The sequence below is a fragment of the Schistocerca piceifrons genome, chromosome 2 (genome assembly GCF_021461385.2).
Source record: "Schistocerca piceifrons isolate TAMUIC-IGC-003096 chromosome 2, iqSchPice1.1, whole genome shotgun sequence".
Classification (NCBI taxonomy): Eukaryota; Metazoa; Arthropoda; class Insecta; order Orthoptera; family Acrididae; genus Schistocerca; species Schistocerca piceifrons.
In genome coordinates, this window is record NC_060139.1 from 660710365 (window position 1) to 660733416 (window position 23052).

Here is a 23052-nt window from a genome sequence, read left to right on the forward strand (position 1 = left end):
AATACCCCTGGCTCATCACGTCTAAATATAAAAGAGCAAGAACAACTTACTGATCTTACTTGTGACACTTCACTGAAAAGTATATTTAATGAAGTGTTGTTGGAGTTTTGGATACGTATTAGCAAGGAATTCCCAAAACTGAGCCGAAATGCAACGAAGATCCTTATTTGTTTTCCAACAAGGTACTTGTGTGAAACTGGGTTTTCAGCTTTGGCAGCTACAACCGTTCAAAACTAAATGTAACGATTTTGGAGTGGCTATTTCTTACATCACGCCTTAAGAAACTGTCTTCTCAAAAGCAATCTCATCCATCACACTGAACTTCTTAATTTAAATTTATGTTGCTCTTGTAGTTCTTGTTTGCTGAATTATATGTATTGTTCACTTGACAATTTTTGAATAAATGAAAATGTGATAAGTAATTTATTACGCATTTTCGTTATAAAAGTTGATGTATTTTTGGTTTCTGTTGCGTAGAATCTTTCTAAATTGATTTTGATGAAACGGAGAATAAGGTAAAGAAAATATTTTTAAAAAATGACTATTTCGATGAATCATATAGGTTGGGGCAGGGCACTGACACTATTTTTCCTTTTGAAGGGGGGCCTAGAGGAAAAAAGTTTGAGAATCAGTGCTCTAGATGCTGGGACCGAATGACATTGATGAATGCAATCTGGCAACGCCTGTTCTCTCCGGAGCCTCCACACACGGACACGATGCTGGAAGTCTGTGGTGCTCCAGCCCTCGTCGCACTGTGAGTGTGGACACATATCTTGCTGCAAACTTCTCTGACTCAACTTGCATTAAGTGGCTGAACGATCCCGCATGGCTGATCCAACAATATGTCTGTCATCTCGGGCACTAGGCGCGTGGGCTGTAAAGATCCTTAACCAATCAATATCGTATTTGCGTGACGGTCCCGACCAACGTGACGAGCAATATCGCAGAACCATAAAACGTAATCTCAATAGCACAAGGTCACGCCGCTCTCAAATTCCTGATACGTGCTACGGGATGTTTCGCCTTCTTACAGTAGATGTAAGATTATGTTCTCACATAAAAGCAACATTCAACTGCGATTTATGAATGAAAATCGAATATATAAACTTTGCCTTTATCCAAAATGTGTTTGGCGTTCCTGTACTTCTGCATACAGGGGATGGACACATATATGGAAACAGTAAAAACACGACACATCACCACGCTTAATACGGTGTGAGAAAACCGTTGCCGTTCAAAGCAGCTTCCACTATTCTCGTAGTGGGTAAGTACAGATCCTGTATGGTCTTCAAGGGAATCTTATACCATTCTTCCTGTGAAACAGTGGCAAGTTCAGGTAACGATGATGGAGGTGTGTAGCGATCAAGGAGCCTTCTCTCCAAAGTAGACCACAGAGACTCAATAATACTGAGACCTGGTGACTGTCGTGGCCAGGTGAGGTGCGACAATTCATCGTCGCGCTCACGGAACCAGTCCTGGACGGTGCAAGCAGTGTGAAGAGGGGCCCTCTCAGCTTGGAACACATCACTATTGGCAAATAAACATTGTACCATGGGATGGACATGATCAGCCAACATAGCCACAAGGCAGTAGTGTGACTTTGCAGAGCACCCATAGGGTCCTCCCAGTACCACGATATGCCTGTCCAAATCCATCACCAAACCACCGCCATGTTTCACTCTTGGGCCGCCAACTCGGCCAGAGGTTGGAAACAGTGTGCAACAAGACTCATACAACTAAATCACTTTCTTCCATTTCTCCATAGTCCACTCAGCAAAGTTTCCAAAAATGGGCATTTGGATCACTGATGAACGATTTTGGGAGTACAAGCTCGACCTACATGTCCCTCCTTTTGAACCTCCTTTCTTGCTGTTTTGGTACTGTGAAGATATTTTGTTCTGCAGAGACTTTTTCAGCCGTCGTCCCCTTACTTTTGGTCACAATGACCGTCTGTCACAATCACTTAACACCCACTTTCGTCCACCTTGTGACTTAGCGGATGACGTTTTTCAGAGTTCCCTGTATGCGGTATAAATCTTCGACCTGATGCCTCTTGAAACACTTCGGCTACCTTAGTTACGGAAGCAACCCCAATATAAGCACCAATAATTTGCCCACGTTCGAATTCACTTAGTTCCGACATAATGCACTCACAATTACACAGAACACTGTTCTGACCACGACTGTTACTGTAATGTACTGAGGACATTGCACAGGTGACATTTACGGAGAAATACAGCAACGCATCTTGGATAGGATTTGCATTTATGTTCTGAAACGTCCCCTTTGGAAAATTATAAATGACTGTGCTGGTAGACCTCTACTTTATTTGATTTTCAAACAGCTGAGCAAAACTGAACGTACTCAGACATTTCTCTCTTTACTTATTCTGACACACAGTATTTTTAGCGCAACGCAATCTGACTTTCAATAATCCCTACAAAAGAATGGCCCTCACTATCAATAACCTATACCTTCCATGAATCACTTACCCCACAAAAAATCTTCGTTACTCGAACAACTGCAATACAGCGAGCGCCAATACTGCCAGCTAAATAAAAGATTCTAACTACTGAAGGCACTAACTACTGATAGGCATAGCTAGCAAATGAAAGATTTTGATAGAGAACAAACACTCTATTTACCTTAATAGTGTTCGAAAGTCATTATATATATATATATATATATATATATATATATATATATATATATATATATATATATAGTTAGTGCCTTCAGTAGTTAGAATCTTTTATTTAGCTGGTATTGGCGCTCGCTGTATTGCAGTTGTTTGAGTAACGATATATATATATATATATATATATATATATATATATATATATATATATATCGTTACTCAAACATATATATATATCGTTACTCAAACAACTGCAATACAGCGAGCGCCAATACCAGCTAAATAAATGATTCTAACTACTGAAGGCACTAACTACTGATAGGCATAGTTAGCAAATGAAAGACTTGATAGCGAACAAACAACTTATTTACCTTAATAGTGTTCGAAAGGTTCATGACATCCAGTCTTACAAATTTCCTTTTTCTGACGGACACACGTCCGGATCGTCCGCTCTCAAAATTCTGCCATCTCTCTCCCCACATCCGCCACTGCTGGTGGCTCACCTCCAACTGCACAACGCTACGCGCTGTTCACATCCAACTGCCCAACACTACAATAGCGAATATTGCAACAATGCCAACCAGCCACAGACTGCACACAGACAGTCACGCCGCTTTCACACTATACGGTTTTGACCGTACGGCAAAAAGCCGTACGGCTGTAGGTGTGAAGAAATGTATGGCGCCTTTCACATTATACGGCGACGGCAAAATGCCGCTGCCGTGCCGTGCTGCAGCCGTGTCTTGCCACTACAACAGACGGTCGCCGTACGGCAAGTTCGACAACAGTGGCCTACGTGACTAAGTGCATGCTTTCACACTGGACGGTTTTGAGCCGTACGGCGTCGACTAGTTCGTTGTAGTGTCGTTTTATTCATTTGTGTTTATTCTTGTTTACTGAAAAGTGTAGAAGAATGGATGAAATTGATACTGAACTTTTGATAACCTTGGTGGAAGTAAGACCTGTTCTGTGGGACAAAACTCTAGATGCGTATAGAGATCGTATTGCTACAAAGAATGCTTGGCGGGAAGTTTGCGTAGCACTGAAGCAAGATTTTGATGAGATGGAAGACAAAGATAAAAATGCGTTTGGTAAGTATTTATTTAATATATTAATATTACATTTAATACGTTTTAAACAGTTTTTATTTAACGTTATAAATTTTATTCTAAAAGTAAATCGTTTGTTTATAAGTAAATTACTGCTACCAGTCACGTTTTTTTTGTTTTGTTTATATTTTGCACGACGCGTTTCGGGAAATAATTCCCATCCTTAAGTGCGTTTTTCTCTAAGTTTTCATCATGTGTGGTGTCTTTTTATGTGTCAGGTCTTGCATTCTGTTTTCTTTACTGTAATTTATAAGAGAAACACGCACAAGACCTCACAAATAAAAAAACACTACACATAATGAAAACTTAGAGAAAAAAACGCACTTGAAGATCGGAATTATTTCCCGAAACGCGTCGTACAAAATATAAACAAAACGATTAAAAACGTGAGTGGTAGCAGTAATTTATTTATAAAGAAAACTATTTACTATACAGTCGCAGGCTTTCACAAACAATCTACAAAAAGGAAAAGGCTTGTTAATTTATATCTTTGACATCTGCCATGACACGCTTCCAGCATTTGTCATAAAATATTTACAAAGAGTGTTCCTTATGGCGTTGGCTGTCAGTCCTCCTCTTATGTTGGCATCTTGGGCTAAGTCTTCCAAACCAGTGAAGGATGTGGTGTCTTCAATTATAAATCCATCTCTCTGACGTACAAAATTGTGTAAAACAATGCAAGCTTTAACCATTTTTACTGCAAAATCTGGATGAACATTTAAAGGTCGGTGAAACAACCGCCACTTATTGGTGAGGATGCCAAAAGCACATTCCACATACCTCCTTGCTCTGCACAAACGGTAATTAAATACACGTTTCTCAACTGTCAAGTTTGTTCCCCCAAAAGGCCGGAGCAAATGCGTGTGTAGGCCAAATGCTGCGTCTCCCACGAAGAAGTAGGGTACTTTTGGACCTTCCGTACCAGGCAGACATTGGACGTCTGGAAATTCCAGGGAATTACTTTCTATTGACTTCCATAAACTGGACCGTCTGAACACTGAAGAGTCACAGTCTTTGCCATAACTTCCTACGTCGACATAAATGAACCTGTAGTTGGAATCCGCTACAGCCATCAGAACCACAGAAAAGTATTCTTTGTAATTGAAGTACATTGATCCGCTATTAAATGGGGCAGTAAGACGGATATGTTTTCCATCCACCGCTCCTAAGCAGTGGGGGAAATTAGCAGTACGTTCAAATCCAGCCGCTATTGATTCCCATACCTCTTTGGTCGGTCTTTGTATACATTCTTCCCGCAGTGATGACCAAATTGCTGTGCATACATCATTAACCACTTTACTTGCTGTAGAAATCCCAATTCTGTACTGGAAATGTAAGTCAGTGAAGGAACAACCGCTTGCCAGATACCTGAACAAAACGAAAAAAAATCAGTGACATTTAGTTTGCAGTGGACATTTTTTGTTACAGTTTTGCTTTTTTCTATACAAAATTAAAATGTTTTCATACAGTTTTGTTTTCTTTTGATGTAGGTATAGAAGTAATACGGAGGTGGACCAATCTACGAGACTCCTTTGTGAAGTCAAACATAAAAATTCAAGCTGCGAAAAAAAGTGGCTCAGCAGCAAAGAAAATGAAAAAGTATGTATATTCTGATCAGCTGCAGTTTCTAAAAAAGCTGTATGATGCTCGAGAGACGGAGGACAGTTTTCAATCGGAACGCACCGCCAGACTGGAAGAAGATATAGAAACGCAGGGCTCCGTCGAAAATACTGAGAATGTTTCTGGGCCATTTGATACAGCACCCACACAACAAACATCCAAAAGCGAGTGCCATACAAACAGAAAACATAGAAAACCTGATGCAATCGAAATGAAAATATTACGAGCTCTGGAAGAAGACAAACCTTGCAGCAAAATGTCATTTTTACTTAGTCTGAAGCCTCATCTGGAAAAATTTGATGAACAGGATTATCTTCAGTTTCAGATGGGAGTCCTCAAAGTTATAGAAAATATATATGAAAGGAGAAATATATTGACAGCTCAACCTCCTCCATTTACCCAGTACACACCTCCCATGCCCTATAATAATAGATTTCAAGCTTATTCTTATTCACCTATGGAAAATGCTGCTCCAATATCCTCTTACCATACGCATCAGATTCGTCCTCCTCCAGCTGCACCAAACCCAACTACTTTTCTCGAACAACCATTACAGACTTCTCAAGGTCGCAGTTCTTATCAACGAATTAATAAAGTGCCACCACCATACCCTTCGCCTTCCACAAGTAGCCATGAAGGCCCACCATCAACAACGCAGTTCTACAACGTTTTTGCAGAGAGCCTGTCGCCACAAAGTGACAGTACAGTCAGTCCTGCTACAAACTCTTTGGTTTCAACTGCTGATATTGATATTGACTTTTCTACTTCATAATCTGAGCGTAATAAAAATGTAAAACACAAATAAATAAGTAAATAAACAGAACTAGTTTTTATGTATTAAATTACCTTAACGTGATAGCCAGCATTTGAACAGGTTGGATGCAATTGCGGAATTGTGTGTTTTGTCGTTGTAACACATCCTTTAGTTTTCTATGTAATTCGTCAAACGAGGTAATAGACATTCGGAAATAGTTAAAGAATTTATTTCCGTCGTTCCTCAAATCTTCAAAGAGTGTATAAAATAAACCCACTTCGTCTCTTCTCTGGTTAATGGGGTGTACCCACAAAAGACGACCTTTTCTTTTGCGGCGACGATGAAGCAACCACAAAGCAACAACTCGTTTACGGTTCATCTTGATACACACATTAAGCAAACTGAATAGACACCAACAACTGGTCACGTCAAAAAGCCGTGTAATGTGAAAGCAACACAGGCACGGCTAAAACTCGTACGGCTTTTTGCCGTACGGTCAAAACCGTATAGTGTGAAAGCGGCGTCAGTGGTTTTCATACAGAGCGCTACGTGGCGTTACCAACATAAAAACCTAAACAGCCTACTTACAGTTCAAGCATCCGTTTCTGGCTATGTTTCTGTACTTTTGTTCAACCCATGCACTTTGTACAGATGTACTGAAATGCCAGTCATTTGCATATCAAAGCTTGTAGTTCACTTCATGTGATTTTAACAAGCAAGACGGATGTATGAACCGCAGCAACTCAGTCGCGAGATGCAGCACCTGGAAAGCGTTCTGAAGAGCAATGACTGCTCCGCCAGTTATAAATGAAGCATAAAAAACACTCTGGGGAGTGACACATAGAAAAAAAGTCGAGTACGGCCTTTCCGTCATACATTCCCAGAGTGACGGATAGATCAGTTTTATGTTACGCAAACACGGCGTAAAGACTATTTATAAACTGACAAAGAACGTCGAAGAGTGTTTCAGATCAGGAAAGGAGTAAAGGGACCACTTGCAATGTGGGAAATATATCGCATACCATGTGCATGTGGAAAAATCCATGTTGGAATGACTGAACGATTAGTCAACACTAGGATCACTGAATACATGCGGCAGTACATGTTGGGGAAGGTGGAGAAATCGGCCGTTTGGGGCACGCGCTGTTTCAGACTGACGACACAGTAAAATTCGGCGACACCGAAGTTCTTGCTGCAAAGAAGAGATATTATACCCGCTTGTTCACAGAAGTTATAAACAAGCATGACAATAGCTTAAGCAGGAAAGAAGAAAGCCAATAGGCGGTTTGTCAATAAGTAGCCACGAAAACCTTAACAATTTTGTACTACGCCTATACGGGGAGTAGATGGTTCAAATGGCTCTGAGCACTATGGGACTTAACTTCCGAGGTCATCAGTCCCCTAGAACTTAGAACTACTTAAACATAACTAACCTAAGGACATCACACACATCCATCTCCGAGGCAGGATTCGAACCTGCGACCGCAGCGGTCTCGCGATTCCAGACTGGAGTGCCTAGAACCGCACGGTCACTCCGGCCGGCGGTGGAGTAGATTTGCAGATTGTTCTGGATTCCCGTACTGCGACGAACTACCGTTGCATGTAGCAAGGAGAGAATCGCAGCGGTAATGACCACGAAAATCTCCTTGGACGTTGGCGCGCCAGTTACATAAAATCTGCAACTGCGAGCTCGACCCCAGTCCATCTCTAGCAGTAGGTGAAGCTTTAACAATGCCAGCCAGTCGTGCTGGTGGAACGTTAGAAAAACCATCAAACAAACGTCGGTCGAAGAACCTGAGACAGAGGCCAATAGGCTGTTTATTAACAAGCGGCCACGAAAACCTTAACAATTTTGTAATACGCCTCTAAGGGGCGTAGATTTGCAGATTGTAACGACGGCTTGAACAAAAAGGGAAGAAGATAACGCAAAGTCCTCTCTCGCCTTTCTCTCGCGATGCCGGTATCAAGGGGCCACATCAAAATTCTTGAAATGTAAGAGCCTAGTCACCGCATCCCAAGCACATCGTACCTACATATACATCTACATCTACATTTATACTCCGCAAGCCACCCAACGGTGTGTGGCGGAGTGCACTTTACGTGCCACTGTCATTACCTCCCTTTCCTGTTCCAGTCGCGTATGGTTCGCGGGAAGAACGATTGTCTGAAAGCCTCCGTCCGCGCTCTAATCTCTCTAATTTTACATTCGTGATCTCCTCGGGAGGTATAAGTAGGGGGAAGCAATATATTCGATACCTCATCCAGAAACGCACCCTCTCGAGACCTGGCGAGTAATCTACACCGCGATGCAGAGCGCCTCTCTTGCAGAGTCTGCCACTTGAGTTTATTAAACATCTCCGTATCGCTATCACGGTTACCAAATAACCCTGTGACGAAACGCGCCGCTCTTCTTTGGATCTTCTCTATCTCCTCCGTCAGACCGATCTGGTACGGATGCCACACTGATGAGCAATACTCAAGTATAGGTCGAACGAGTGTTTTGTAAGCCACCTCCTTTGTTGATGGACTACATTTTTTAAGCACTCTCCCAATGAATCTCAACCTGGTACCCGCCTTACCAACAATTAATTTTATATGATCATTCCACTTCAAATCGTTCCGCACGCATACTCCCAGATATTTTACGGAAGTAACTGCTACCACTGTTTGTTCCGCTATCATATAATCATACAATAAAGGATCCTTCTTTCTATGTATTCGCAATACATTACATTTGTCTATGTTAAGGGACAGTTGCCACTCCCTGCACCAAGTGCCTATCCGCTGCAGATCTTCCTGCATTTCGCTACAATTTTCTAATGCTGCAACTTCTCTGTATACTACAGCATCATCCGCGAAAAGCCGCATGGAACTTCCGACACTATCTACTAGGTCATTCATATATATTGTGAAAAGCAATGGTCCCATAACACTCCCCTGTGGCACGCCAGAGGTTACTTTAACGTCTGTAGACGTCTCTCCATTGATAACAACATGCTGTGTTCTGTTTGCTAAAAGCTCTTCAACCCAGCCACACAGCTGGTCTGATATTCCGTAGGCTCTTACTTTGTTTATCAGGCGACAGTGCGGAACTGTATCGAACGCCTTCCGGAAGTCAAGAAAAATAGCATCTACCTGGGAGCCTGTATCTAATATTTTCTGGGTCTCATGAACAAATAAAGCGAGTTGGGTCTCACACGATCGCTGTTTCCGGAATCCATGTTGATTCCTACATAGTAGATTCTGGGTTTCCAAAAACGACATGATACTCGAGCAAAAAACATGTTCTAAAATTCTACAACAGATCGACGTCAGAGATATAGGTCTATAGTTTTGCGCATCTGCTCGACGACCCTTCTTGAAGACTGGGACTACCTGTGCTCTTTTCCAATCATTTGGAACCCTCCGTTCCTCTAGAGACTTGCGGTACACGGCTGTTAGAAGGGGGGCAAGTTCTTTCGCGTACTCTGTGTACAATCGAATTGGTATCCCGTCAGGTCCAGTGGACTTTCCTCTATTGAGTTATTCCAGTTGCTTTTCTATTCCTTGGACACTTATTTCGATGTCAGCCATTTTTTCGTTTGTGCGAGGATTTAGAGAAGGAACTGCAGTGCGGTCTTCCTCTGTGAAACAGCTTTGGAAAAAGGTGTTTAATATTTCAGCTTTACGCGTGTCATCCTCTGTTTCAATGCCATCATCATCCCGGAGTGTCTGGATATGCTGTTTCGAGCCACCTATGTTATAATAAAACGAGCTGTGCTTCGTGAGCGAATTCATGCAAACACGGAGATACCTGACAATAACGGATGAGAAAGGTTTTGCTATTTGCTATCAACTACACTACCGGCCATTAAAATTGCTACACCAAGAAGAAATGCAGATGGTAAACGGGTATTCATTGGACAAACATATTATACTAGAACTGACATGTGATTACATTTTCACGCAATTTGGGTGCATACATCCTGAGAAATCAGTACCCAGAACAACCACCTCTGGCCGTAATAACGGCCTTGATACGCCTGGGCATTGAGTCAAACAGAGCTTGGATGGTGTGTACAGGTACAGCTGCCCATGCAGCTTCAACGCGATGCCACAGTTCATATTCTATGGCGTATTGTGACCAGCCAGTTGCTCGGCCACCATTGACCAGACGTTTTCAATTGGTGAGAGATCTGGAGAATGTGCTGGCCAGGGCAGCAGTCGAACACTTTCTGTATCCAGAAAGGCCCGTACAGGACCTGCAACATGCGGTCGTGCATTATCCTGCTGAAATGTAGGGTTTCGCAGGGATCGAATGTAGGGTAGAGCCATGGGTCGTAACACATCTCAAATGTAACTTCCACTGTTCAAAATGCTGTCAATGCGAACAAGAGGTGACCGAGACGTATAACCAATGATATACCCCATACCATTATGCCGGCTGATACGCCAGTACCGCGATGACGATTACACGCTTCCAATGTGTGTTCACCGCGATGTCGCCAAACACGGATGCGACAATCATGATGCTGTAAACAGAACATGGATTCATCCGAGAAAATGACGTTTTGCCATTCGTGCACCCCGGTTCGTCGTTGAGTACACCATCGCAGGCGCTTCTGTCTGTGATGCACAACGTCAAGGGTAACCGCAGCCATGGTCTCCGAGCTGATAGTCCACGCTGCTGCAAATGTCGTCGAACTGTTCGTGCAGATGGTTGTTGTCTTGCAAACGTCCCCATCTGTTGACTTAGGGATCGAGACGTGGCTGCACGATCCGTTACAGCCATGCCGATAAGATGCCTGTCATCTCGACTGCTAGTGATACGAGGCCGTTGGGATCCAGCACGGTGTTCCGTATTACCCTCCTGAACCCACCGATTCCATATTCTGCTAACAGTCATTGGATCTCGACGAACGCGAGCAGCAATGTCGCGATACGATAAAACGCAATCGCGATAGGCTACAATCCGACCTTTATCAAAGTCGGAAACGTAATGGTACGCATTTCTCCTCCTTACACGAGGCATCACAACAACGTTTCACCAGGCAACGCCGGTCAACTGCTGTTTATATATGAGAAATCGGTTGGAAAATTTCCTCATGCCATGTCAGTACGTTGTAGGTGTCGCCACCGGCGCCAACCTTGTGTGAATGCTCTGAAAAGCTAATCATTTGCATATCACAGCATCTTCTTCCTGTCGGTTAAATTTCGCGTCTGTAGCATGTCATCTTCGTGGTGTAGCAATTTTAATGGCCTGTAGTGTAAGTGGCAGCATGCATCGAGACGACTGAGACTAGGTCAACGGCATCATTCAGAGGAGTATGCAGAACGAACTCCACTGCTGCACCGAGCGACAGAAGAAAGTTTACAAGATGCAGGAAGCAGATTGACAAGGCGATATCCGACATGTCACGCATAGTGGTCAACCTCAGTGAACGACAGTTGACCAAAGAGTAACACCTTGTCTTTTAAAAAGGAGGGATTTTCGCTATTATCACCTATGGAGGACATCATTTCTAATACCGAAGCGGCCACTTGAACCCATCCTTGTGAAAGAGCTGAGGAAACATCCATTGGAACCGCCATGACCCTGCACCGAGCGAAACCACCAGCCTGCAAGCTGAAGAAAGAAGAGTATCAGACTACCGACAGTCTTGACGCCGACAAGAGTATTGGTACTACCTGCTGATAAAGGAAATGCGATAGTCGTAATGAAGACCGAAGATTATGAGCAGAAGATCTGGGACCTCTTAGATCTGATGAGGCACTCAAAAATAAGCGCAGATCCGACACAGCGGATCACACGGAATACGAATCGGTGACTCAAGGCGTCTTCTCTCTCGGTGGATATGCAGAGGAACCTGCGGAACGCAGAAGCTCTACCACCTCTGATGTATGGATTACCAAAGGTACATATCAATAATATTCCATTAAGAGCTTCGAGCTCACCGACGTATGAACTGGCGAAACGCTTGACCTCTCTGCTCCAGTCGCACATGGGAAAAACTGACACATACATGAAGGACTCGGGACATTTCACTGCGAAGCTGAAAAAATTAAAACTTGTACCAAACGACATACTGGTCAGCTCTGATGTTGTTTCTTTGTTTACCAAAGTGCCAGCCCGTGATTCTCTGGAGTATATCTGTCCCATTTTCCTACAAGACATCACCAAGCGCTCTTTCATGCATGTCTCATCACGAGCTATTTCACGTGGAATGGCAAGTTCGACGAATAGCCGTAAGCGACGCCATAGGTAGTCCACTTAGTCCAGTGATAGACAACTTCTTCATGGAAGAGTTCAAAGCTCAGGAGCTAGACTTGGCGCCTCGTAAACCTAAAGGTCGACCAGCATACGTGTAATCAAATAGGCAGTGACCTTTCTCAAAGGAACCACTCACCTTAATTACTTCAAGGAAACGTAAATCTAATTGGTGGGACAGGGATTTGAAAAAAGTTCCTCCAGAATACGCCCCTTCTCTCTTTCATTCATAATGAGCGAAGTAGAAGTAGGGCTACGCATGTTCTTCAGAGTTAGTGCCAGCCAATTGATTTTCCTTCCAAGGGCAAAAACTGACTTCTTCTGTCCCATTCTCCCATTTCCCTTCTAATACCTCCCAATAAATGGAGACTGACATAACTCTCCCTTTCCATTATAGACTGTAACGTTATTTCCCGACTTTTGCAGGTGAGGTGTCGTGGGGCTGTGATGTTCCAGCCACTACTTCTCGTGTTACTGCTTCTTCCGGGACCTGTGCGCTACTGTGCAGCCAAGTACCACGTGGCGCACACTCTGCGTATCGGTACGTACTGTCCGCGGTATTCAGCTTTGTCACCTTTAACGTAGCAAACCACTACTCAAAACCCGCATAGAGTGTGCCTTTACAATATTGTATACTTAATGTTATCTTTGATGAAATCACAGAAAATATTTTGTACTGTTAACTACACTCCTGGAAATGGAAAAAAGAACACATTGACACCGGTGTGTCAGACCCACCATACTTGCTCCGGACACTGCGAGAGGGCTGTACAAGCAATGATCACACGCACGGCACAGCGGACACACCAGGAACCGCGGTGTTGGCCGTCGAATGGCGCTAGCTGCGCAGCATTTGTGCACCGCCGCCGTCAGTGTCAGCCAGTTTGCCGTGGCATACGGAGCTCCATCGCAGTCTTTAACACTGGTAGCATGCCGCGACAGCGTGGATGTGAACCGTATGTGCAGTTGACGGACTTTGAGCGAGGGCGTATAGTGGGCATGCGGGAGGCCGGGTGGACGTACCGCCGAATTGCTCAACACGTGGGGCGTGAGGTCTCCACAGTACACCGATGTTGTCGCCAGTGGTCGGCGGAAGGTGCACGTGCCCGTCGACCTGGGACCGGACCGCAGCGACGCACGGATGCACGCCAAGACCGTAGGATCCTACGCAGTGCCGTAGGGGACCGCACCGCCACTTCCCAGCAAATTAGGGACACTGTTGCTCCTGGGGTATCGGCGAGGACCATTCGCAACCGTCTCCATGAAGCTGGGCTACGGTCCCGCACACCGTTAGGCCGTCTTCCGCTCACGCCCCAACATCGTGCAGCCCGCCTCCAGTGGTGTCGCGACAGGCGTGAATGGAGGGACGAATGGAGACGTGTCGTCTTCAGCGATGAGAGTCGCTTCTGCCTTGGTGCCAATGATGGTCGTATGCGTGTTTGGCGCCGTGCAGGTGAGCGCCACAATCAGGACTGCATACGACCGAGGCACACAGGGCCAACACCCGGCATCATGGTGTGGGGAGCGATCTCCTACACTGGCCGTACACCACTGGTGATCGTCGAGGGGACACTGAATAGTGCACGGTACATCCAAACCGTCATCGAACCCATTGTTCTACCATTCCTAGACCGGCAAGGGAACTTGCTGTTCCAACAGGACAATGCACGTCCGCATGTATCCCGTGCCACCCAACGTGCTCTAGAAGGTGTAAGTCAACTACCCTGGCCAGCAAGATCTCCGGATCTGTCCCCCATTGAGCATGTTTGGGACTGGATGAAGCGTCGTCTCACGCGGTCTGCACGTCCAGCACGAACGCTGGTCCAACTGAGGCGCCAGGTGGAAATGGCATGGCAAGCCGTTCCACAGGACTACATCCAGCATCTCTACGATCGTCTCCATGGGAGAATAGCAGCCTGCATTGCTGCGAAAGGTGGATATACACTGTACTAGTGCCGACATTGTGCATGCTCTGTTGCCTGTGTCTATGTGCCTGTGGTTCTGTCAGTGTGATCATGTGATGTATCTGACCCCAGGAATGTGTCAATAAAGTTTCCCCTTCCTGGGACAATGAATTCACGGTGTTCTTATTTCAATTTCCAGGAGTGTAGTATCGGCTGTAGTTAGCCATTATTAGAACGACACAAACTATCATACGGTGGTCAATGAGCATCGACATTTCGGTCGTCAGTATAGATCTTTGAGAGACTTCTGTCATAGTCAACATAATAAAAGATACACTATGTGGTCAAAAGTATTCGGACACCTGGCTGAAAATGACCTACAAGTTCGTGGCGCCCTCCATCGGTAACACTGGAGTTCAGTATGGTGTTGCCCCATCCTTAACCTTCATGACAGCTTCCACTCTCGCAGGCATACGTTCAATCAGGTGCTGGACGGTTTCTTGGGGAATGGCAGCCCATTCTTCACGGAGTGCTGCGCTGAGGAGAGGTATCGAAGTCGGTCGGTGAGGCCTGGTACGAAGTCGGCGTTCCAAAACATCCCAAAGGTGTTCTATAGGATTTAACTCAGGACTCTGTGCAGGCCAGTCCATTACAAGAATGTTATTGTCGTGTAACTACTCCGCCACAAGCTGTGCTTTATGAACAGGTGCTCGATCGTGTTGAAAGATGCAATCGCCATCCCCGAGCTGCTGTTCAACAGTGGGAAGCAAGAAGGTGCTTGAAACATCAGTGTAGGCCTGTGCTGTGATAGTGCCACGCAAAACAACAAGTAGTGCAAGCCCCCTTCATGAAAAACACGACCACACCATAACACCGCCGCCACCGAATTTTACTGTTGGCACCACACACGCTGGCAGATAACGTTCACTGGGCATTCGCCATACCCACACCCTGCCATCGGATCGCCACATTGTGTACCTTGATTCATACCAGCACACAACGATTTTCCACGCACAGTGTGCGTGATGTTGAGGTACTCCAGTGGTGAGAAACATTACCAGATCTGTCCCCTATACTATATGTGTGGTTAACTGAACAATGTCCAAAGTTAAATTAAAATATTTGTCCCACGGTTTTGAAGATACGGTTATGGTCTTCCTGGCGAACTGAAACTGTGTGCATGACCGAGACCCGAACTCGCGATCCTTTCCTTTTACAGGCAAGTGCTCTGTCCACAGAGCTACACAAGTACAGTCTCACGACCTACCCTCACAGCTTTACTTCCACCAATACCTCATTCCCTACCCTCCAGACTTCATAGAAGTTCTCCGGCGAAACTTTCAAGACTAGCACTACATCTACATCTACGTAATTACTCTGCTGTTCACAATAATTTGCCTGACAGAACGTTCAATGAACCACCTTCAAGCTGTCTCTCTACCGTTCCACTCTCGAACGGCACGCGCGAAAAACGAGCACTTAAATTTTTCTTTGCGAGCCCTGATTTCTCTTATTTTATCGTGAAGATCATTTCTCCCTACGTAGATTGGTTCCAACAAAATGTTTTCGCAATCGAAGGAGAAAACTGGTGATTGAAATGTCATGACAAGATCCCGTCGCAACATAAAACACCTTTGTTTTTATGATTGCCACTCCATTTCACGTATCATGTCTGTAACACTATCTGCCCTATTTGGCGATAATACAAAATAAGCTGCCCTTCTTTGTACTTTTTCGATGTCACCCGTCAGTCCCACCTGATGCGGATCCCACACGGCACAGCAATACTCCAGAATAGGGCGGACAAGCGTGGTGTAAGCAGTCTCTTTAGTAGACCTGTTGCACCTTCTAAGTGTTCTGCCAATGAATCACAGTCTTTGGTTTGCTCTACCCACAATATTATTTATTTGATCGATCCAGTTTAGGTTATTTGTAATTGTAATCCCTAAGTATTTAGTTGAATTTACAGCCTTCAGATTTGTGTGACTTATCACGTAATCGAAATTTAGCTGATTTCTTTTAGTATTCATGTGAATAACTTCACACTTTTCCTTATTTAGGGTCAATTGCCACTTATCACACCATACAGATATCTTGTCTAAATCATTTTGCAAGTCGTTTTGATCATCTGATGACTTTACAAGACGGTAAATGACAGAATCATCTGCAAACAACCTAAGACGGCTGCTCAGATTGTCTCCTATGTCGTTAATATAGATCAGGAACAATAGAGGGCCTATAACATTTCCTTGGGGAACGCATGATGTTACTTCTGTTTTGCTCGATGATTTTCAGTCTATTACAACGAACTGTGACCTTTCTGACAGGAAATTTCCTGTCACACAACTGAGGCGATATTCCGTAGGCACGCAGTTTGGTTAGAAGATGCTTGTGAAGAACGGTGTCGAAAGCCTTCTGGAAATCTAAAATTATGGAATCAATTTCACATCCCCTGTCGATAGCACTCATTACTTCATGAGTGTAAAGAGCTAGTTGCGTTTCACAAGAACCATATTTTCTGGAAGCGTGCTGACTATGTGTCAATAAATCGTTTTCTTCGAGGTGCTTCATAATATTCGAATTCAGTATATGTTCCAAAACCCTACTGCAAATCGACGTTAGTGATATAGGCCTGTAATTCGGCAGATTACTCCTACTTCCCTTTTTGGGTATTGGTGTGACTTGAGCAATTTTCCAGTCTTTAGGCACGGATCTTTCTGTGAGCGAGTGGTTGTATATAACTGCTAAATATGGAGCACTCCTGCAAGAAAGGATCTGCGGAGACGTGGCTTATGCACAACGCTTGCTCCGTTGCAGGCTGAAAACTTCATTACGTTGATGAGCACCAGGACAGATTTTCCGAATCTAGGCTGCCTCCAAGCGCACAATCTCTTATTGATCATGACATCTTATACACCACGTTATCATGACGAATTCTTAGATTTCTTTCGCATCACATCGTGATAGTAACAACGTAATTGCCCCGAATGTGATGGGACAGACATTTGTACGGTTCCGCTATCGACCATCTAGATTTCAGCGCCAGCACAAGGCGCTGTCAGTGCCCGTTTATCGCGGTGTAAGTGTAATGACGTGTAGTGGAAAGTTTTGCTGAAGACGTCAGGGCAGACGCAGGGCTTCGGAGGCGCATAGAGGCCGGCCATTTCCGGCAGGAAGCGGCAGCCGTCATTGTATCGCGGTGGCGCGTGGCCAGACCAGAAATACCGGCCGCGGTCTCACAAAGCGATGTTCGCACCAGCGACGGAATTAGAAGCGGCCGGAGCCTCCAGCGACACTCGTTGCGCTGATGCGTGTCGGCTGCGGCCGCTTCCCACCGTTGCTCCAAATTCTATTTCCGTCTGTTGTCTTAAGGGCTGGGCGAACCTAACAGCAATTCGGAATTCACTGAAACTCGCAAGCCATGACTTGCGCTATGGTGCGACACACTAGTAGACTCTAAGGTCAAATCGATTCTGCGGTTTCTTGCCTTAAACCTCTCTAGTCGACCACCTTTCCTGTTTCATTGTCGCAGACCGCAACATTATTTCGGACCCAACAAAGCAACACCTCATAAAGTTAGGTACGGCGTACATGACTATTTAAAGAAATGTCGACCTTATGTATCACAGACACTGAGGATTTTATTAAATTTGAGTGATCACAAGCAAGAAGGGAGTGAGGATAGCGTTTAGCGTCACGTCAACGCCTAGGTCATTAGAGCCGACCCACAAGAAGTATGGGGAATTAAATCGGCCATGGCCTTACAAAATAACCATCGCAGCTTCACCTTGAAGTGATGTTGGGGAACCACGAAATACAAACATTACGTTGACGAGTCAAACATAAACACTAGCTTCTCAATTGCGTCTTGGACCGTTACAGCAGCGATCCTGCGTGTCATGGATCTGACATGTCCTTGATAGGTTTCCGGTGGTGTCTACGCACCGGTCACTCAATTCCCTTAAAATGCTGGCCGGTGGTTTGTAGACGCTGAGCTGTGGCTCGATATCGTCCTAAATGTTTTCTATCTTGTTCAGATCAGGTGAATGTAGTGGACGAGACAGCAACGTCAGTTCATTGCGGCGTTCCTCAAATCACTGCAGCACGGTTGTCGCCTTATGACACGGACTGTTATGCTGGTGGGAGATGGCTTCGGCGTCGGGGACAAATCAAGCAAGAAGGGACACAGGAGATCTGCAATTATTGTCACGTAGTCCACAGGTGTCATGCGGCCTTCGGTTACTACCAAAGTTCCCGATGAAGCCCAGGTGAATGTCCGCCATTGCATAATACTGCCCCCAGCGGCCTGTGTCCATTAGGTGGTACCTGAAGACTGGAAAGTTGCACAGGTTACACCAGTACTCAAGAATGGAAATGCGAGTAATCCGCTGAATTACAGACCCATATCACTAACGTTGATTTTCAGCAGGATTGCTTTCGAACAACATGAATTACCTCAAGGAGCCAACACGGATTCTGGCGAAACACAACCAGCTCTTTATTCGTACGAAGTAATGAGTGCTACCAACAGGGGATGTCAAACTGATTCCATATTTTCGTATTTCCAGATGGCTTTTGACACTCTTCCTCACAAGCGACTTCTAACCAAGTTGTGTGCCTACGGAGTATCGTGGCTCTGAGCACTACGAGACTTAAACTTCTAAGGTCATCAGTCCCCTAGAACTACTTAAACCTAACTAACATAAGGACATCACACACATCCATGCCCGAGACAGGGTTAGAACCTGCGACCGAAGCGGTCGCGCGGTTCCAGACTGTACCGGCCAGAACCGCTCGGCCACCACGGCCAGCCTACGGAGATCGTCTCGGCTGTCAGACTGGATTTAGTGTTTTCCTGTCAGAAAGGTCACAGTTCGTAGCAACCAGCGCAAAGTCATCGAATAAACCGGAAGTAATATCTGGCATTCCCCAAGGAAGTGCTGTAGGCCCTCTGCCGTTGTTGATTTATATAAACGATTTAGGGGACTGAGCGCCCCTCTTAGATAGTTGGCAGATGATGCTGTAATTTACCGCCTGGTAAAGTCATCACATCAACAAAACCAATTGCAAAATGATTTAGACAAGATACAGTATCTGTAAGGCGCGAAAAGTGCTAATTGATTCTAAACAAAGAAAAGTATGAAGTCATTTATATGAGTACGAAAAAGCATCCGTTAATTTTCGGTTACGCGATAAGTCGCAAGAAACTAAAGGCTGTGAATTCAGCTAAATACTTACGGATTACATCTACGAATAGCTTAACTTGAAAAGACTACATAACTTAACTTGTGAGGAAAGCGAACTAAAGACTGCGAACTATTGACAGAACACTTAGAAAATGCAATACATCTGTTAAAGAGACTGTCTACACTACACATGTTCATCCTCTTCTGGAGTATTGCTGCGTGTTGTGGGATCCGTAACTGATAGGATTGATGGAGGAGATCGAAGAAGTTCAAAGAAGGACAGCTTATTTTGTATTATCGTGAACTAGTGGAGAATGTGCCACTGATATGATATGCGAATTGGACTGGCAATCACTAAAACAAAGTTGTTTTTCATTGCGAGGGAGAAATGATGATCGTAGTAGAATAAGAGAAATCAGAGCTCGCAGAGAAAGATTTAAGTATTCGTTTCTCCTGCGCGCTGTTGGAGAGTGGAAAGGTAGAGAAGTAGCTTGAAGGTGGTTTGACAGCCGCTCTGTCAGGCACTTAATTGTCATGTAGGTGTAGATGTAGATGTTTCGAGCACCGATTCGCTTGGATGACACTACCATCGACGTGGTGTAACAAGAAACGTGATTCGTCCGACCAGGCGAAATGTTCCCGTTATCGACGGTCCAGTCTCAATGCCCTCGTGTCCACTCCATTCATAAGTGACGATATCTTATGGATCAATATGCAAGAGGGGGACAAGGTTAGTGTTTAACGTCCCATCAACAATGGGGTCATCAGAGACGGGGCTCAACATGGGGATATTTATGCATTGTCTGCTGCAGCGCCCCATGTACCGTATAGCGTGGGTTGAACAGTACGGCCCTAAACACTTGTGCCTCCATCAGTAATGCACTCTGCCGTCAGATCTGCCACAGAGCGCCTCCTGCACTACTATATAGGGCGGGTAAGCCTTCGACATCCGCATTTTGTAATGAGGTGTGGACTTTTGACACTCTCTCGCCTGCTCGCGATTTCACCTTCACTCACTTTCCACAGAGGCTCACAACGCGTGAATACTCTGCCCATCTTCGCCATTTCCGAAATTCTTGTCCCCAGAAGATGGGCCATAACTGTCCTGTCCTTTGTCAAAGTCGTTTATGTCAATGGAGTTCCCTGTTTACAATCATTCCCCATTAGTCTCTGTTGGCTTATGTACTTTCATTACGGCGTCACGGCGTATGTGTGTGGATGTTATTTTGACGAGTTGCGCAAGAGATTGATCTGACAAGTACCCTTTGCCTCCTACAAGAAGCAATTTACACCCCACACTACTACAGAAGTCAGACAGACGCTCCAACGTATCAAAAAGAAATGCCTGCAAAACTTTCAGCAATAAATATCTTCTGGAGTCGTCCGCTGTAAGTTAAAGACACAAAAATATTCTATCTTCTTACGTAAATAGTAGGATACTTGGGCACAGGAGTGTTGCTAGTTAGTGTGAGAAAAACATTAAATGAACGGAAAATATTATTTATTGCAAAATCTGAGAAAATCAAGTGAAACTTTTATTTATAAACTGATACACAAATATCCGGGTTCTTTTCGGAATAGGAGGTTACCTCTTATGAATAGGATTCCTGTTAATGAAATTTATATACAAAGTGTGGGAAAAGCTCTTTTATCCCTTTTCTTTAAGAATGTTATTTACTCGGCAGAATGGCTGAGAGCCACACCTACTCAACTTGAATAATTATCCGATTAGATTTTTCTAAGTACGGTCGAGGTTGTCGCGTGAGAAATGTAATGGCGTGACATGAATGAAGTATGTTATTTCTAATGGAGGAAAGATGGGTCTCGTCTATGCTGTAGCGCACAATACCATGAGCTGCATTGTTCGCCGCTGAAAAATAACAAAACTATATCTTTCTGTCTGGATTGACCTTCACCAATCGAACTCTCACTACGCCTTGATGAAGTCAACTACTCCTATCCGCCCCTGGTCTAACTATTGGCGTGGTACACCAGTCAGATAACCAGTCCACCGCGATGCCACTCAATGTTCGCTCGCAGGCTCTAACTAATACTCTCTCTGTGTTCGCAACGCATATTAAGTGTTGTGGCCAACACAGTGAACAAACGCTTAATCGTGAGCGGCTCAATATAGAAGTATCACTCTGATTTACTAGCGACAGAGGTGCTCTCTCACTGCAGTACTGAATATGTTCCTCGCTCTCTGCGTACATGCATGAACACACTCGCTCCTGCTATGCGTTCCCACTTCAAGAGCATCACCAGAACGACCTCTCTCCAAGCAAAAAGCGAAAGGGTATATCATCCGCTGTCTTTCCCTCACTCCTCCGGCTCTTTGCGTCAGAAATAGTCCGCCAATCAGCGTTACTCTTACAAACGGGAGAAAGGCGTTTAAGCCGACCAATCCAGAAATATATAGCATCTGCGTTAGGCATTTACTGTCCATCTGTGAGAACTCTGAAACTGTGCACTAGGTCCATCAAAAAATGTGTATGCTGGGGCTTTCCAAAACAGTACAGCAGGTTTTGCTTTTAAGGTGAACATGCAGGCCATTATCCCTTTTCTCTGTCAAAAACCTGTTTTGGTCCCGGGACGGCACAGATGCGTGCTAACTCACCCTCCTACGAACTTGCCAGTGGGCTGGTTGCCTCCACCACCTTACAACAGGGCCACAACTCCACCGTCAATATGCAATATCGCAGTGGCAGTGGTCATAATGTTTCGGCTCTGCAATGTAAGCAGGCCCCAAGCAAGTTATTAACTATCATCCTTTGGAATACGAGTCCTGTGTCTGGTCACAGCGCCAACTCGACCATTGACGGAAGTACAAGAAATCTTGTCTCTATACGGGGTCTCCCAGGAGCAATGGTTAATATTCAGTGATAAGAGAAGAACGATCATACGAAACAAAAAAGTCTAGTAAATATGGTCTCTAAACTCATACCTTCGCTACTGTGAAACACATCTCTCCTATTGAACATGTGTTCACAGCTCTTAAGTTGCGAAATTTAGTCCCCGTATTTACCAGACAATTTTTTCTTGGTTAGGTCCATAATACCTCCTCCCTAAACATAAAACAAAAGATTTTGCAGTAGAAAAGATTTATTTCAAAATATCGAAGATGAAGATGTAGCTCATACCTCTTAAGGTATAATTTGGGAGCCCATGTTTAATGGACCTCTTTGCTTCGAATGATGGTTCTTGTCATGTCACTGAACATTCACCATTCATCCTTGAACACCCTGTATTATGCTACAGACAAAAATCTGAATTTTTAGATCAACGTGATTTTAGGATTTGTCCTCTGAAGCAAATATAGTTTGCTACTCTATTGTTACCGGTGTCTCTGTCTGTAGACGTCGACTTTCAAAAGAATTTCCTTTATTTAATGCACACCCCTACGAATTCTTCAAGACTTAGGAGCGGGTGAGACATGATCTACAGACAATTGAGACTAATCTACAAATGTACAAAAAGAACAAAACGGTTCGGAGTATCCAGACAAGCTTCTCCTGAAACATCGATAACATGGAGAAGCAACTTTCTGCAAGATACCAGGACATTTAGGATTCACTGCGAATGAGCGAGGAACGT

General features: G+C 44.5%; 1 protein-coding gene across 1 annotated transcript in view; it reads left to right on the plus strand.

Moving 5' to 3' along the window:
- Positions 1–3551: 3551 nt before the first annotated feature.
- The window catches only part of LOC124775715 (glutamate receptor ionotropic, kainate 2-like), a 218668-nt gene continuing 199167 nt past the window's right edge, over positions 3552–23052 (plus strand). The window contains exon 1 of the mRNA XM_047250540.1: positions 3552–3729. Coding sequence (XP_047106496.1) covers positions 3552–3729 — 178 coding nt within the window. The remainder of the gene's footprint in view (positions 3730–23052) is intronic.